The 17535-nt window shown below is 37.7% G+C and overlaps 1 protein-coding gene across 1 annotated transcript in view; it reads left to right on the top strand.

Annotated features, from left to right (window-relative positions):
• LRRC72 (leucine rich repeat containing 72) overlaps positions 1-17535 on the top strand; it is a 108283-nt gene that overhangs the window by 83798 nt on the left and 6950 nt on the right. The window contains exons 3-5 of the mRNA XM_023750763.1: positions 3435-3504; positions 10072-10153; positions 11531-11641. Coding sequence (XP_023606531.1) covers positions 3435-3504; positions 10072-10153; positions 11531-11641 — 263 coding nt within the window. The remainder of the gene's footprint in view (positions 1-3434; positions 3505-10071; positions 10154-11530; positions 11642-17535) is intronic.

Raw genomic sequence — 17535 nt, forward strand, 5'->3', positions numbered from 1 at the left:
CTGTTACTCTGAAATTCACAAACTGGGTGTCCTATATTTTATCTGGGAATCCGATCACCAGTATACATATAACAATACTACCTGCTTCACAGGATTGTTGTGAGGATTAGGTGAATGAGTAGGTGGGGAGGGCCTGGTACACAGTAAGCATTCAATGAGCATTAGTACAGTTAATATGATTACTACTACTAGAGAAGAATGACTCATTATACCCATATACTATAAAAATAACCCCTACCTAACAATCCCTATACTAATTTATTGGTAAGTGGGAAAACCTCTCCTTTTTATAATAACCTTCTTTGATTCCACTCCTACTCCCCAAGGTGGCACATGGCAAAAGTCACTGTGCTCTGCAGAGGAGTCACCATGCCTGAGATAGAAGCCAGGAGGAGGGGGAAGGAGAAGTTATGGGTTGGATTGGACTCTGACAGTACAGTGACAAGTGACACCTGTGCAGTCAGTTTGCATTTTAGTAACGATGACCCTATTCTTCCCTTCAAGCTGTTTAATCTCCGTGACTTTTATGCATTTTTTAAAAATAAGCTTAATATATTTCTACTCATATGTAATTTATGGAACTCAGTTACTCTTTAAAGACAATGTTCTATTTGCTCTGGCCAGGTGGCTCAGTTGGTTGAAGCATTGTCCAGTGCATCAAAAAGGTTGTGGGTTAAATTCCTGGTCAGGGCACAGAGAGGAGGCAACCAATCGATGTTTCTCTCTCCCCCTCTCCCTCTCTTTCTCTCCCTTCCTCTCTCTCTAAAAACATATCCTTGGATGAGGATTTTTTTTAATGTTCTACTTTATCAATGAAGTTAATCACTTTACCTCTGGTAATTGAAGGAAATCGTTTATTAATAAACATGTTTCTTTTGTTATATATAAATATTTTTTTAATTTATCAGTGCAGAGAAAAAATATTTATCTTTGCTGTGGCCCTGAATCTCTTGGAAGCAAGGGAATAAATAACTGGCCGATTTAAGATTTTTAAATATATATATGTTTTATTATGGAACAGGTATGGTAGATAATTCTGACACACTTAGGGTCATGCTTTGAACCTTCCTATATAGATTAGCTACTTTTACAACAACAATCAATATTTTATGTGATCAAATGATGGCACCTCGGCCTTTCATGATTTTAACAACTGTACACTATTGACCTAACGGGTAAGTAGATAACAAAAAAAAGATTTAAAGCATTAGGAAAAAATTAGAAATATTTATCTTCTGACAGTGGGTAATTAGTGGTCTTCTCAATTAAAGCACAACACATTTTTTATCCTAAGTTTGCCACTTAATGCATCTGGGTACAAAACAAACCAAAAAAAGTTGCACAGTCCAGATGCCAGTAAACTGGGTTATTTGCCTGTCTCTGTTGAGCTTGGAAAATGGAAAGCATCTTACCAATGACTCCTGGAGAAATCACTGAGAACACATACTGTGGCAGATGTTCTTTAGAGAATACCAGCTACTGAATGTAAAAAGGAGAGCATGACAGGTCAGCATTTTATACCAAATCTACTGATTCAGGCAAAGTCACCCAGAGAAGCTAAACCCATTGAATAAATAGTTATTAAGTAATGAGATATACACATAGTCTCTGAGTTTTGCCCCACATATTACTTTTCAATGACAAAATTTGTACTTTTTATACTTGAGAAACCTGGCAGATACAGGCTTAACCCAGTGACTGACCTTTTAGCTTCACCAACAGTGGGACAAGCAGCAGCATTTGTCTCCCGATGTGATGCAGTAATTACCACCTTTGTTACTGAAAAATGGTCTACCTTAGGTTTAATCATGAGGACGTAACCAGGCAAATCAATAATGTGAGACATTCTAGCATACAGCTGTCCTGGACTCTTCAAAAGTCAATGTTAAGGGGAAAAAAGGAAAGTGGCTGCTCTAAATTTAAGACTAAGGGATTATACCAACTGAAAAAGCCATGCATGAGTGTTGATAGGATTATCGATTTAAACAAACTATAAAATATAGGAGGCAACAGGGACAATTTGAATATGAACAGTATATTAGATGATATGAATGAATTCAATTTCATTTTCCTAGGTGTGATAATGGTATTGTGGTTATACAGCAGAATGTCCCTATTTAAGGATGTGCATAAAGAATTTAGGAGTGAGAGCCTTGCAATAATAAGTCTGCAATTTATTTTCAAATGATTCCCCCAGGAAATGATCAACCAATAAGTAGATATATTATATAGGTAAGAGAGGGTGAGTGGCAAAAACATTAAAAATGTTAAGTTCTATATAAGCATTCATTATACGATTCCTTCACCTTTTCTTAGATTTGAAAGTTTGCAATAAAAAAATTTGATGAGAGGGGCTTCTCTTGTTTAGAAATGTTTGCATGATTTAAGAAATATATTTGCTTAAAAAATTAGGACAATAATTAGTCCCTCAGTGTCGCTTGCTTAAAGAAATATAAATGTGAAAGTATGTTGCCACATGAGTTAATGTAGGTAATATTAGTTAACATTAATATTTTTAAATTGCTTAGAAAAGTGCTTGGCACACAGGGTGTGCTCTATACATGTGTGATAGAGACATATCTGCGTGCATACTGAGCCTGGGCCCACAATTTCTGCCCTGAGAAGTAGAAGAGATCTGAATACCCCAGCCCACAGCAGCCACTCACAGCCTTTACCTCTTTGCTGACAGCTCCCCATCCACAGCCATGCCTGTCCCTTAGCTGAGTGAGCTGCACCAACAACAAGGCCCAGTTCAAGAAGGATGGGCAATATTTTGACCTCATCCTATATAATAAAGAGCTAATATGCTAATTAGACCGAACAACTGGACGACCTTCCATACATTTTTCCAGACAACCTTCCAGACAAAGCCAGGGCTACGAGGGCCGAGCCCCTGGCACGCATTTCGTGCATTGGGCCTCTAGTAGTCAATAAACAACAAAGGGAGAATAAAGCACTTTACTCTGTCTCTGTCTCTTGGTGCACTGCAATCTCCATATCTTAAACCCAGTCTGGCCAAGATCTAGACAAACCCAAAGTAACAAGCCTGCAGACACTGTTGAAGCAGGAGCTAATGGCATTTCTCACATTTACGTGTGAGTTCAATGTCTGCTGCCCTTTTATCCCTCTCCCCTCTCCCCAGTAAAATCGCTTTTTTAAATTGAGATTCCAATAAATTAAATCATAATGAGGTATCAGTTTCTACTAATGTGATAAAATGCTCCCCTTTAAGTATTTGTTTTAACTGGCTAACAAAATCTTAATCCAAATGAATGAAATATTAAAAATGGAAGTTTGGAAAATAACATGTAAGTGCCAACAATTTTGAAAGGACAAAGAAAGAAGTTTATTCAGTTACTCCAAAGTCATACTATAAATATCCTGCCTTACCTACAACTGAACTAATCATTGCTAATATTTACTTTCTTTTTCAGGGAGCTGACAGATGTTATTGATCTTTCTAGGTTTAGAAAATTAAAATACTTATGGCTACATCATAACAAGGTAACATATTTTATCTCTAAATGTCTCTATAATTAAGTTTTAATAGAGCCAATCTTTAAAAGTATTATTTTCTATACGTAATTTAAACTTAGGTGAGAAAGTTTATATGCATATACGTATGTATATTGAATAGCACAGTTTGCAAGATGTTATTACACCACAACTGCTTGTGTCTCCATGTCCTGTCAAAGCTGCTCAGGGAGGCTATTCCTTCCAGTCCCATGGCTTTTCTCACCTCTCCTGTGTCATTAGAAACCTTACAGTTCATTTGAATTATAGTCACAGTTCAGAAATAAGAATGTCTAGGAGAATATATTAATCAACTTTTGATCTTCATTCATAAATGAGATATCCCCTCACCTTTTCTCCCATATCCAGCTAAGCCTGATGGCAGAGTGCCACCTGCCTTCTTTATCAGCTTAAGGAGGTGTGGTGGGTTTTCATTCCTTCTCACCTTCACCCCAATCTTCTCCATAATTGGTATGGAATCTCTAGGAATGGGGAGATGTGGAGGTAGAGGAAAGGCAAAGGAGAAAGTTATTTGATTTGCACCCTCTGGTACTAAAAAAAAAAAATGAGTTTTTTTTCTCTTAATGGGTTATTCAGAAGCTCCCCTACTAGGTTACTCCAACTGTAATTCCTCTCTGCTGGCCACTTCTGACCGCCCCTCGCCACTTATCCCAGTGGTACTTACAACTGAATGTCTCCTGGCCTTGACAACGCACCTTCTTGGGCAGGATCTCTTTTATCCTGCCCCAGATCAATATTCCTACAACCTTCTCCCATGCAGTTCCCGGGGCTCACACACCTTTGTCCTGCTATCAGGGGCTAAGGGGTGGGTTACCCCCCAGTTGCTACCCATGCTGATCTAGCCTCCTCAGTAAGTGCCACGCACTAAGCTATCATGGCCCCAACTGCAGGGACACCCTTCAAGGTCACTGAGTGTGTCCCCTATATCTTCTCTTAGAGGCTAGCATTTAGGAGGCCACCACCTCCCCCAGAGTGGGAGCCTGGGGGGCTCTAAGCCATCTCCAAGTCAAAGAGCAGGACTGAACCAAAATGCAGACCCAGTCATTACAGTTAGCTGGTCAGTAAGTTGGTTATCCTCAACTTTCAAAAATTTGAGTTTCCAGCAGCTTTCATTTTACTCATTGTAAATCCATTATACCATCTTAGCATTTTGAATTTAGACTTTCAAATGCCAGCTGAATAAAAAAAGGTTTATTGAGTTTTCAGCAATAGTGTGCTTATCAAGCAGTAGTCCAGACTCACAGCATTGAATCTTGAAGCAGCCATGTTCATGAAAGTATTTCAATATCACATTGCATTTTCAGTCTTTTTTTAAACCAAGTAAATGGAAAATGAAAGAGCTCCTAGTATTAAGTGTAAGCACAAGTCTCATAAGCTTGAAATAATTTCTAGAAGAACAAACACAAATAGCTCCGAGACCCAGCCAGCTAATGACTGAAATGGAAAGTACTTGCACTACTTAAGGGCACAGAAGTTCAAAACGCTTTATAGCACTCTGCCAAAAACCATCCTGGGTCACAGTGGGCGACCTCTGATGAGAAAAAGATGGAAATCACAAGGCATGGCAGAAGTGACTAATCTTTGTTTCTCATGTGTGCTCCTTGTGGTGTTCAGTTTTAAAGGGAGGAACATGTACAGCTGTTGGCAATAGGTCTAAAGAGAGAGGTGATTAGGAACTTTGTAATATTTTTGGAGTTCTGGTAGTGGACACCATCCCACTTCCAACCAGTCATTGAATGTTCATACAGTTGACTGGCAGATACGTTATGTACATACGAAGGGATTATGTATACTGTCAACTGTTTTACTCTCTTTTGTTTTTGAAGGGGGATTGGTAGGGAAGGGATGTAATAACAGGCAGTATTCATTTCTTGTACTTGATTCTTTATGTTCAACAAACTAGCTATGTTATTTCCAAAATCACCATCACTTAACTTTGTTTTTAGACCTATACACCAGGAGGTCACAAGCTCAACTCCCAGTCAGGGGACATGCCTAGGTTGCGGCCTCGATCCCAGCAGGGGACGTGCAGGAGGCAACTGATTGATGTTTCTTTCTCATGTTTCTCTCTTATCGATGTTTCTATCTCTCTCTCCCTCTCTCTTCCTCTCTCTCTCTAAAATCAATTAAAAAAAATTTTTTAAATACTTTTTTAGCCGACATAACACTGAAAGGAGAGCATACCCAAAGTAAGTTTTAAGTGGTTGTGGGTAAGTGAGTAAGTTGTTGTGAGTTTTTTTTTTTATTGATCAATAACTTACTGGTTGCTAAGTTACCACACTTCATGAAAAATTAAAATTTTTTTTCAAGATCCAAAACTCTAATGGGCATATTAGCTATGATAGTACTTCCTCAGAGGGCCTTTGTTTCCTCTGGATATTTTCTTGCCTGGATATGAAGCCAGGAATCATCCTGCTAACTTGAGAATGGATCCAACAGTGAGAGAAAAGCAGAGCCCAGAGAATCATTGAGAGACTAAGAGGCTGAGCTCTCACAAGCTCTGGACTTCTTGGTGTGTGACATAAATATATGTTCTAATTTACGTACCAGTATGAGTTGAGCTTAGGAGTTACTTGGAGCCAGTAGCATCCTACCTGGTACAGCTTATTCTGTACTTGCATTTAGGCCATTGATAGAATCCTATATAATAAAAGCCCAGTGACCATAATGGCAGAATGACAGTTCAACCAGTCACTATGAGGTGCACTGACCACCTCTTGGTCCCTCCCCTCCCCCCGCCCCCGCCGGCAGGCTCTGATTGCCAGATGGCAAACGGGGAACCGGGGTGGGTGGCGGTGGGAAGGGCAGGACTGGTAAGTAGGTGGAATGGCCGACCTCTTGGTCCCTCCCCCCGGCCGGCAGGCTCTGATCACCACATGGCAAACAGGATACTGGGGTGGGTGGCAGGGGATGTGGGAGGTGCCAGGCCAAGGCCCCTACACTGCTGGTTGCCCCACACACAGAGGCCAACCCACGGCAGGGGTGGGGCCATGAGTGGGCGGGACAAGCTGACCTCTCGGTCCCTCCCCCCCAGCCATTAGGCTCCCATTGCCTGATGGCAAACTGGGAACCCTGTGGGTGGCAACGGAGGGCAAGACCGGCTGCCGGAAGCCAGGGAAGATGGCCATGATCAAAGGCTAGGCCTAGGGACCGTACCGTGCACGATTTTATGTACGGGGCCTCTAGTATAACAATAAATGTGATGGTACCTGTTCTAGTGATAAAAACAGGAAGTGCAGAGAGAGTGGCTGGTGAGGACATTGCATTTGCAAACTGTGTGGAGTGGAATGAGAGAAAGCAGTTGTCTTGGGAGGCAATGACTGTAGCCTGCTATGCTTGGAGCCCTGCATACTAAAAGGGTGAATACTTCTCCCCTTTAGTATCTAGTGGATGATAAACACTTCTGGTCTGACCCTGGAGTAGCAAACTAAATTGGTACAGGTTGTTTCTAAGGACCCCCAATGCCCCAGCTTTCCTAGGTTTGCTCAGGTGACTCTGGTTCCTTCATTATGCTCTCTCAGGGCTGGTTTTCCCCTCATACTGCATAGATATTCCCTAGTTCTGCTCCTCCTCCCTTTATGGGTTACATTTTTCTAACCTCGCCTGGTTTGATAAGTGGGAGACAGCTGCACTCAGGCCATCTCAAGACTCCCTTCCATGGCCCATCTTCTAGCAGGCCTGAGTGAGGCAATTTTTGGTCTACAGTTTATCCCTTCCAACTTTTCATAAGAAGTTGAGTCTGCTCAGACAATTGATCTAAGTGATTTATTTGTCTTTTATACTACAATTAAGTTGTGTTCTGGTTCATTACCTCAAAAATTTTTTCAGATATTTAATAATAAGCCTGTAATATTGCTAGCACAATGCTAGTATTTTTCTATTTCTGGAAGAACCAGCAGTACTTTGGTAGTTTCATTTGTCTCAGATTAGAATAAGCTTTTGATTAAAAAAAAAAGCAAACAAACAAACAAAGAAAACCTGCATAATGCCTTACCATGCAGCTGTCCAAAATGGAATCTGAGTTTCTTCCCTGTAGCAAAAACCAGTTGACAAAGTTTACAAACTAAATTTAAATGAAAATACCTCTTCTAGCAAAGTCATTGCTTATAAACTTCATTATCTGAAAAATAATTGAAATACTTATTTATAACCTTTTCCACGCAAGCTGACTAGAGAATGACTGGACTGAAGAAAACAAAATTGCCTTAAAAAAGATCCTGAGCTTGTTCTACGCCATTGTGATATGTTGTTTCTCGTCTCCCCGACATGTAGTACATACTGAAAATTTGCTAGTGAGCAGAAACTTATGTGTTTTAGGAAGGAATATTGGTGTTCAAGACTAGTAAACCACAATTTTAAAATTGAAATACTTATTTTTAATGTGTTGTTTTAAGTATTTTCAAAGAATTCTTTGAATTGCAGTACTCATTTTCAGGTAGCTTTCTGAGCTTTGTATCATGAATTTTAGTTGGTTCCTTTAATCAGGTTTGGGTATACATATTTTAATTATTTATTTATACATACCCTACCTTGTTCAAAAAAACCATTTAGAGCAGCACAAACCCCATGGTAGAGTATAAGACCTGTGAAAGAATAAAACGAACTGGCGTGCATTCCATATAATTTGGGTTCTTGTGTGCTTCTGTTACCTCAGGGCAACATTAATTATATCCCTCATGTCAACTTTGTTAAAAGAATCATATTTTGCCAAATATTTAAAACCTCCTCAAAAAAGTAAGTCAAGGTAAATAACCTAAATAAGATCTCAATGCATGGTTGTGAAATTCATAGATATGTGCACTATATATTTGGCTATTCTTAAAAATGATTTATCTCAGGAATGTAACCTATTTTTGGAAAAGAGCTTATACAAAAATTTTAGTAACATGGAATAAAGAAGGGAAAACATGAGAATAAAAGTCTGTTTATACTGAATAAAATATTTGTAATACTATTTTAAAGTATAGATTGTATTTTTAAGTATTGTACATACTTTAAACCAAGCTAAACATGAACTTTTTAAAATTAACTGGATAGGAAAACCATGAAAATAAATTTAGGAATCTTGGAAATGTATTGCAATTTTTCTTTTTTTTTCCTATGTAATTTTGTATATTGTTAAAATTCTCCCCAACTAATACTTAGTTTTATGTAAATTTAGGAAATAATGTAATTTCATTATTCGAGTATACAGTAATAGATCCTTTTAAATATCACATTATTATAGAATTTTTCAGAACTTCATCATGTTGTTTAATCACTGATCTATAGTTCTTTGCTCCTAGGTTTTAACCTTAGTACCACTGACTTTTCGAACTGGATGATTCTTGATTGTGGGGGCTGTTCTGTGCATTTTTGAATGTTTAGTAGCATCGCTGGCCTCTACCTGCTGCATCTAGAAAACTTCCCCCCAGAAGTGACAACTTAAAATATTTCTAGACATTAACAAATGCCCCTTGGGGAGAGATTGCCCTCCCCTGAGAATCACCCAATTCAGTAGACATAGTGATCTATAGAAACCTAAGTCAAAACATGTCATTCCTCTGCTCCAAACCTCTAATGATTTCCTGTTAATTTCAGCCAATTTCTTACACGAACCCTCAAGGCCCCACACAAGTAGATCCCTGATGACATCTGACCTCATTCCTCACCTTCACTTCCTGGCTCACTCTGATCCAGCCACACCAGGCACTGTACTGTCCCTGGCCTGTGCACTGGCTAGACCCCAGGTGCTCCTCTTACATGCCCCTTCATCAAGAGTTTGTTCAAGCCCGGCCAGTGTGGCTCAGTGGTTGAGCACTGAGGTCACGGTTCAATTCCTAGTCAGGGCATATGCCTGGGTAGCGGACTCCATCCCAGCAGAAGGCAGCCAATCAATGATTCTCTCTCATTGATGTTTCTATCCCTCTCTCCCTCTCCCCTCCTCTCTCTGAAATCAATAAAAACATATTTTTAAAAAGAGTTTGTTCACATATTACCTCCTCTTTAAGGTCTACTCTGACCAACCCATTTAGAATATAGCACTACCTTAATACTAGCACTCCAAATATCTATACTTTCCAGATCCAATGAGTCTGTATGGGGCAGAATGTGTGCAAAATGTTTTTAGAGCAAAATGTCTAGGTAGGGCCCTTTTACAGAAGCTTTGGAAACCATGCAAGGGTTGAGATATGGTAAAAGGGGTTTATATTAAATTATCTAAAAACATCCTTTTTACCACACTGTCCTCAAAGACAATCCAGATGTAAATTCATAGCCCAGACCAAAGGTCACAAATAATTAAAAATAACAGCAAACATCTAATTTCTATGATCTATATAGATAAAAGCCTAATATGCAAAGTGTCCCCTCAGGAGTTCAATTGCTCGCTATGACATGCGCTGACCACCAGGGGAAGGCTCTGGCTAGCAGCCAGAAGGCCCCGATCGGCCCTGATCACTGGCCAGTCACCGGGCCTTTAGTCTTACAATAATTTTATATGCATATGGATATATAATTATTGTAGAAAGTAAATTGTTCTCTAACTCTCATTTTCAGCTCCATGAAATAACATTTCTAACTAGAAACTATTGTCTGACAGAATTGTATCTAAACAACAATGCAATTATTGAAATAGAAGGTAAGTCTAAATTTTCTTTATTGATTGAATTTTCAGTTAAGTAATAACTTTTAACTTTGCCATTGCTAATGGCATGCAAAAATCTGTTTTAACATTCCTGTTGAAAATATATGATGGAATCTATTAATTTTTAGCATTATATACATTTCATTTTAAGAAATGTTCTTTTAATTACAGTTTTTTAAAAATATATATATTTTATTGATTTTTTTACAGAGAGGAAGGGTGAGGGAAAGTGAGTTAGAAACATTGATGAGAGAGAAACACCGATCAGCTGCCTCCTGCACACTCCCTACTGGGTATGTGCCCGCAACCAAGGTACATGCCTTTGACCGGAATCAAACCTGGGACCCTTGAGTCCTCAGGCTGATGCTCTAGTTTTAATGCAATCTTGTCTTGTGTCTTGATATTCAAAAGGTAAATGAATATTTTTAACAGAAATTTTGCCATTTTATTGCACAGTTGGACACAAACTATATACCATGGAAACACATTTTAACAATATTTGGGAGCATTTATAAGTATAACAACTTTATAAATAGTCTTAATGTTTTTTATTGGCTGTAATTTTTACCAAATTTTTTCATTATGAATTAATTTTATATGTGCAACAATCTCTAAACTGACAATTTCAAACCAGGTATAAAAGTACATGATGTACTATGTTCATGAAATATGAAGAGGTACAACACAAAACATTTTTCTTTAATATTATTATAATAGAAACAAAATGTCAAATTTTAATATCTACCATGTCCCATGAAGAAAGAAAAGTTTGCCAATTAAGGTATGATGTGGCTATCACAAATTTAGAATCAACAAAAATGATACGAATATTTGGTTCTGTATGGTGTAAAGAAAATATTTGGGGGGGGGTATATTTATTGTTGGCTCTATTATAGGTGTTCCCATTCCCCCCATGTTCCCTCTCCATCCAGCCCCTACACCCCACCCTTCCCTCTGACCATCACCATAGGTTGTCTGTGTCCATGGGTTATGCATGTATGTTCTTTGACTAATCCCTTCACCTTTGGGGAAAGATATTGAATTGAATGAGTATTCCCTTAATTGGCATTATAAATCTAAGTAACATTGGCAAAATAGAACAAAACAAAAAAGAAAATTAAAGAAAATAACCCTTCTAAAATAAAATAAATCATTACTACAGAAAAAAAGCTGTAAAACAATAACACTGAAAAGAAATTGATTCTACATTACCACATTATACTCAATTAATTGAATTCTTATGCTTTGTTCTATTCTTAATGGTAATTCATAATATTATTGATAATAATTCTTTCACCAGCTGTAATGTATTCTTTTAGCGTGTTTAATTGGCATTAAAAGTATTTAAAATCTTGAAAAATTTTTTTTTAGGCCTGCACTATTTGCCTTCGTTGCATATACTCCTGCTGCACCACAATGAGTTAACAAACATCGATGCAACAGTGAAGGAATTAAAGGGAATGCTAAATCTGAAGACCCTAAGTATTAATTTGCACTTTTATATGGCTATAAGTTAAAATAGTAAAACACAGGACATTTTTTAATTTTCTTATTTAAATTAGATCAATAACTAAAATACTTAAATATTCCTGAAAACAAGACTAGATCTTGTTCCTTTTAAAAATATGTTTTGGAAAGAATAATAGGTAGGAAAAAAAATTTTTGTGGAATTATATGGCATGCCAAATGAAAGTGACAAAAGATGCTTTACACATTTAAATCAGTGGTTTGGGTTTTAGCTCAGAAGTAAGTTTTAGCACATATTATATGATTCCATTTATATGACATGACCATCTATCAAGAAAGCAATACTGACAGGGAACTATTTTAAAATAGATCAGTGTTTTCCCAGGGCAGGGGGATGAGGGGACTGGGATGTGACAGCTAAAGAACTAGGGGTGTGGGGTTTCTTTTTGTGATGATGAACATGTTCTAAAATTGACTGTGGTGATGGTTGCCCAGCTCTGTGAGTATACTAAAAAGCATGAATTATGTATACTTAAAGTGGATGAATTACATTCATAAAGCTGACACCCCCCCTCCCCCCAAAGTAAATTTGTATTTAAGCTTTAACTGGGTGAACAGCAAACTTCATTCATGAATACTGAATCACACCCAGCAAGAAACTGGCCTCAGTATTGGAAGGAAGCATAAGTATGAAATAGATTGGAAAAACAAATAATACACGGTTCCTACTCTCAATAAGCTTATAGTATTGGAGGGTAAATAAACCCATACACAATCGCATTACAGGCCAAATGGTTCTAGATGTGCTGAGGGAAAAGACGCTCAGAACAATGAATGGGTTTTCACACTTTAGAGTTTGGAAACTTTTTAAAATAATGTCATGAAATGAATGTTGTTTCTCTCCTATTCATTTTCCATTCATTTCTCAAAATTGTCTGAGATAGTATTTTGAATACGTGTAAACTGATATTGATGGTGGAGGTTCTAATCAAATCAATACATTAATAGTGATTAAAGTTTTCATATATTTTCAGTGTTAATCAGTTATATGTGCTGTATTTAGGAGAAATGATTCATGTGCTTATAAGTGAATTCTTTAAACCCAAATGTTAATATTACACCAAGTTCATGGCGATTTCATGCTTACTTTTGTGATGCGAGAAGGTCTGTGAAAGACTCAGAATTTGCTTGCAAGTTTGAATTATCTGGCCCTTCTGTGCTGAACAAATGCTTTTGTGATTAAAAGACTGGTCATGCTAGACCCGGAATTCTCACTTATCTTCACTTTTCTATAAAATGGGCTAATAGCTACTTCTCAGGATTGCTTCAACTATTCAGCTATTTCCGTAAAAGCTATTTTTTTAAAAAGCATTTTTTGACATTAATGCTATTTTGAAGTAGCAACAAAAACAAAAATTACTTTATTGTGGATTTGTTAATTAGATAATGGGTTAAGATGCCCAATCTAGAAATTCTGCTGAATAGTAAATAAATTAAAAATATAACTGACCTTTTAAATAATAATCATTATAATAACATATTGAATGTCTTTCCTGTTGAGAAAATGCTTTCTTAGAATATTCTGATTCAAATCTTCACAGAAATCCTTTGACATAATTAGAAATATTCCCTCTTTAGTGGGGAAAATACAAGGCTCAGAGCTTTAAACAAACTACTAAGAAATGCTGAAACTTACAATTATGCCTCGTTTTTCCCCCCATTATTATTTATTCATTCATTCAACAAATATTTATCACTTATTCATTTGTTAAATGATGGTTCAATGAATATTTATCATGTATCACAATGTGGCACTCTGCTAGATGGGGACACAAAAGTGAACAGAAAAGACCTTCTCTGGACCTTTACGGAACTTGCAGTTTTATGACTCTCAGGCTAAGTATTTCTTGGAGTTGAAAGGGCTTGATTCAAAACTAATTGGATAATTTGCTCAAGGTAAGAACTCAGTCTAAGCAAACTTATTTTACAATACGAAATTTGGAGGTTAGCCATCAAGGTTTCCCCGGTCAGAGTCAACAGGATGATGTGCCGGCCCCAGGAATGAGGGGGTCTCCACCAGCCCCGGGTGGCTTGTCTGTGGAGTGTGTATTTGAACACTGAACTGTGTCAGCCCTGAGTGTGGCGAAGGAGTGCCTTTTCTCAACCTGGTAATACAATATCCATAGTATTACCTATCACAACAGCTTAAGAGACCTCTACTCGAAATCATAGTGATGGAATTCAAGTTCTAGAACTGTAATCATTCCAACTGAGAATCTTGTAGTGGAATCATATTTTAAAATGGAGAAAATGCTGTGCCCAATTAACAAATAAAAAGCATTTTTTTAAAAACTCTTGGGAGCAAGTTAGCACATTTTGAGCGTTTGCCCCATTTTCATTCAAGAAATTATATGGGAAAAAATGTTTGCATTTACTAAACTGATAACTGTATTTGTGCAGTAATGTCCTCAGATTTTCTGTAAACCTCATTTGCAATCACAGATTAGATTCAGCTCATTAGCTATGAGAAGTTCATGTATTTTGAAATGTTTAAAATTTTTGTCTTTCCAAGTTGTAAAACCATATAAAATGCTAAAGTGTTATTATTCCACTTCAAGTGCAAGTTCTTCCGAGGGTGAGAAGATTGCCTGGAGGTAAACCTCTAATCCATTTCAGCATGCACCCTCCACTGGCATTTCTGAGGAGAACTGCCAAGAGATGGCCCAGGAGACCCACGCCTGGGAGCTTCAGGGAGGCCTGGAACCAGCAGCAGAGTGTGAGGTCCTGGAAACTGGATTCCTGACTTCCTAGCTAAGTCAGGAGGGCCCCACCTCTTCTCTCTAGGCGGTCTGCCTTTCCACGCCCTCCTTCCCCAGCTCCATTTTCCTCTTCCCTTCCCAGCTCCACACTCCTACAGCAGGCTCTGCCTGTGTCAAGGACACACTTCCTGGCTGATGACATTCACTAACTTTCAGGCCCCTGCCTTTCTCCTGGCACAGAGGGAACAAAACACCAACAGCAAGAAAGTCCTTACGTATTTGTGCTCTTAAACTTTCAGTCTCCGCATGTCTCTCCAATTTTCTCTGTTTCATTAGCTTCACTATTGGAGAGGATACTTAGATGCCGACATTGCATAATGTTTAAGACTTGCTTCTTAGCAGAGCTCTAAGGATTCACCATTGAAAACAGAGAGTGCCCTTTTCAACAGAGGGTCTTCATTTCCCACAGGTTCTGTTCTTCAACGTTTTCTACCTCTCCTCATCGGGCAAACAGCCAGGGAATGAGGAGGGGTACTCAGAGATCAGGGTGGGACTGCGATCTCAGAGGTCTCTTCATTTAGACCTCTTTTACCTGAAATGTCCTTCAAGGTAGGCCCACCCCTCCAATAACAAAACAGGACAGTCCCCCACTAATAAGAGCCAGCTGGGTTTTTCACTGCTGTATGTCCTGAAGAAGAAAATATCCTGACCCCTCCACTCTGTTCGGCACTACCAGGGGTCCTCAAACTACGGCCCGTGGGCCACATGCAAATACAAATATTGTATTTGTTCCCGTTTTGTTTTTTTACTTCAAAATAAGATATGTGCAGTGTGCATAGGAATTTGTTCATAGTTTTTTTTTTAAACTATAGTCCGGCCCTCCAACTGTCTGAGGGACAGTGAACTGGCCCCCTGTTTAAAAAGTTTGAGGACCCCTGGTTCAGATCCTGCTTTAGCAGTATTCAGTGGCCACAGAGTTTAGTTAAAATAAGATGGTGATGATCATGGAGATGATGACCTTACTAAGTAACCTTGAGCCAGAACCTTAAAATCTTGGTGTCTGATCACTGGCATCTGAACTTCCTCCACGGCTGTCCTAGGCACACAATACAACTGCTTTCAGCTTCTCTCTATCATTTTCCCCATGTGTCAAAACAGGTAGGTTGGTACATTATTAATTACATCAACTTCCTTCAAAGGCGGTCTTAAATATATTTGGGTTCATTTAAATTATGATTTTAAATTTTCCTTTAAAAGTTTAAGCACGTTAACTGAAGCCAATTAATTAGATGACTTTTTTTTTCTCTTCTGTTTCAATAATAAGTAGATTCACACATGTGACTCATGTAACTCAAGTGTGTGCAGTAAGGTAGTAGAGACATTTTGATATATTGTGTGAATGTAAATTGCTTAGACTCAGAATCCCAAATTAAGATAAGCAAGACAGTGCTGGCGCCACTGAGGTGTACTCTATAAGTAGCCTAGAGGGAAGGCGGATTAACTAGTATTAACCTATTGAAAGTGAAAGTGTAAGCAATTTTGCTTCATACTTTCTAAAGGAATGTACCCCATACATCACGGAAGGCTTTTAGAACTTTCAGACACAGGAAACCAGTTTCATATCTTAGAAACTTAATTTATGGTAATTTTAGTAACATCAATCCAAAACTCATAAATCCAAAATGTGAAATGCTTAAAAGTATAGAAGGAGAAAAAAAAATGACAGTTAAAAATAAGATTGCTTCCTTCTAAAATTGAAGAGCTAGGGAAAAAGTGAAGAAGAATAAAGATGAAATGCCTTTCAAATTATTTAATTTTATTTATTTTTTTAAAGTTAATTCAAGCAGAGCTTGGGCTTAATAGCAGAGTTTTCAGACTTAATGTCACTTAGCTTTTATTTCAGGATGAGATGAATGTGGAACCATAATAAGCACATCGGATTTTCAGTATTGAGACATTTTCTTAAACTAATGTAATAGCAGTAAATCCAAATCTGAAGCCAGAAGTGGGTTTGTTTTTTTGTTTTGTTTTTTTCATGTTTACATAAAGATGTTACTTAACTAAGCACTAGGAGAAAAAGCCAAGAAAAGAAATGAAATGGTAGCCAAGCCATTGTGGCTCAATGGTTGGGGAACATGCCCCGTTGCCACCTGGATCCCCAGTAGGGGGCAGTGAGTCTCTGTCATCATTGATGTTTCTATCTCTCTCTCTCCCTCTCCTTTCTTCTCTGAAATCAATAAAAATATATATTTTTAAAAAATAAAATAAAAAAGAGATGATATGGTAATGTGCTCAGAGGGAAAAGAATATATGCAAGGTATATGGAAGTAATGTCACTGGAAGATGTTGGTACATCTTCCATTAACTTCATATGCAAAGGCCAATTCTGCTCTCAGCTACTATAATGAATGAGAGGATTACAAGGTGTCAGATGTGATTCTCCAAGATAGGAACCAGAGCAGACTTTTGCACTAAAGAATATGTGACTTCTTCTCCCTCCTAAACTCTCATTAAAAACAATTGTGTTTTGCTTTTATGTCCTTAAAGGGTGTCCTTTTTCTCTTCTCTTTCTGGCTCAAACTACAATACATGGTCCCTGTGGATCTTTTTAAATCTGTGCTTATTACTGGTTTAATATACATCCATTCTATTCCCTGTCCTGTAGTTATAATTATTTGTTACCACTTTAAATTCCTTCTCTTTTAAGATGAAAATTCAAGCCAGTTTTGCCCTCACTTAAGAAATCTTGAAAAATACCCATTTCATTTTTTCCTCTCATTAACTCCCAATATATACATATTTCCTTTCTTTAAAATTTTCTTGTCATTCTACATTGTCTTTTATGCCTTTCCTCAGTCTTAAAACTTTTGTTTATGATGCACCAGGTGTCTTCCATTGCCTACTTTAAATCCTTCTAAAAAAAACCCTCATGTTTTCCCCAGGGAATAGCTATATGTAATGATTTTATTAGCCATAAAAGTTTGTACAACAAATATTAGAACATTTGATTAACTATCGAGACAATGCCCAGATGATTTACTTTTTTAGTTTTTATCTAAATAGTTTATTGTGTTTTAAGCATGCCCTCCCATCTTTAGGTTGCAAAATGTTCTGTATAAGTGTTAATCAGTTTTTTGTGGATTTCTAATG

The sequence above is a fragment of the Myotis lucifugus genome, unplaced genomic scaffold (assembly GCF_000147115.1).
Source record: "Myotis lucifugus unplaced genomic scaffold, Myoluc2.0 scaffold_15, whole genome shotgun sequence".
Taxonomy (NCBI): Eukaryota; Metazoa; Chordata; class Mammalia; order Chiroptera; family Vespertilionidae; genus Myotis; species Myotis lucifugus.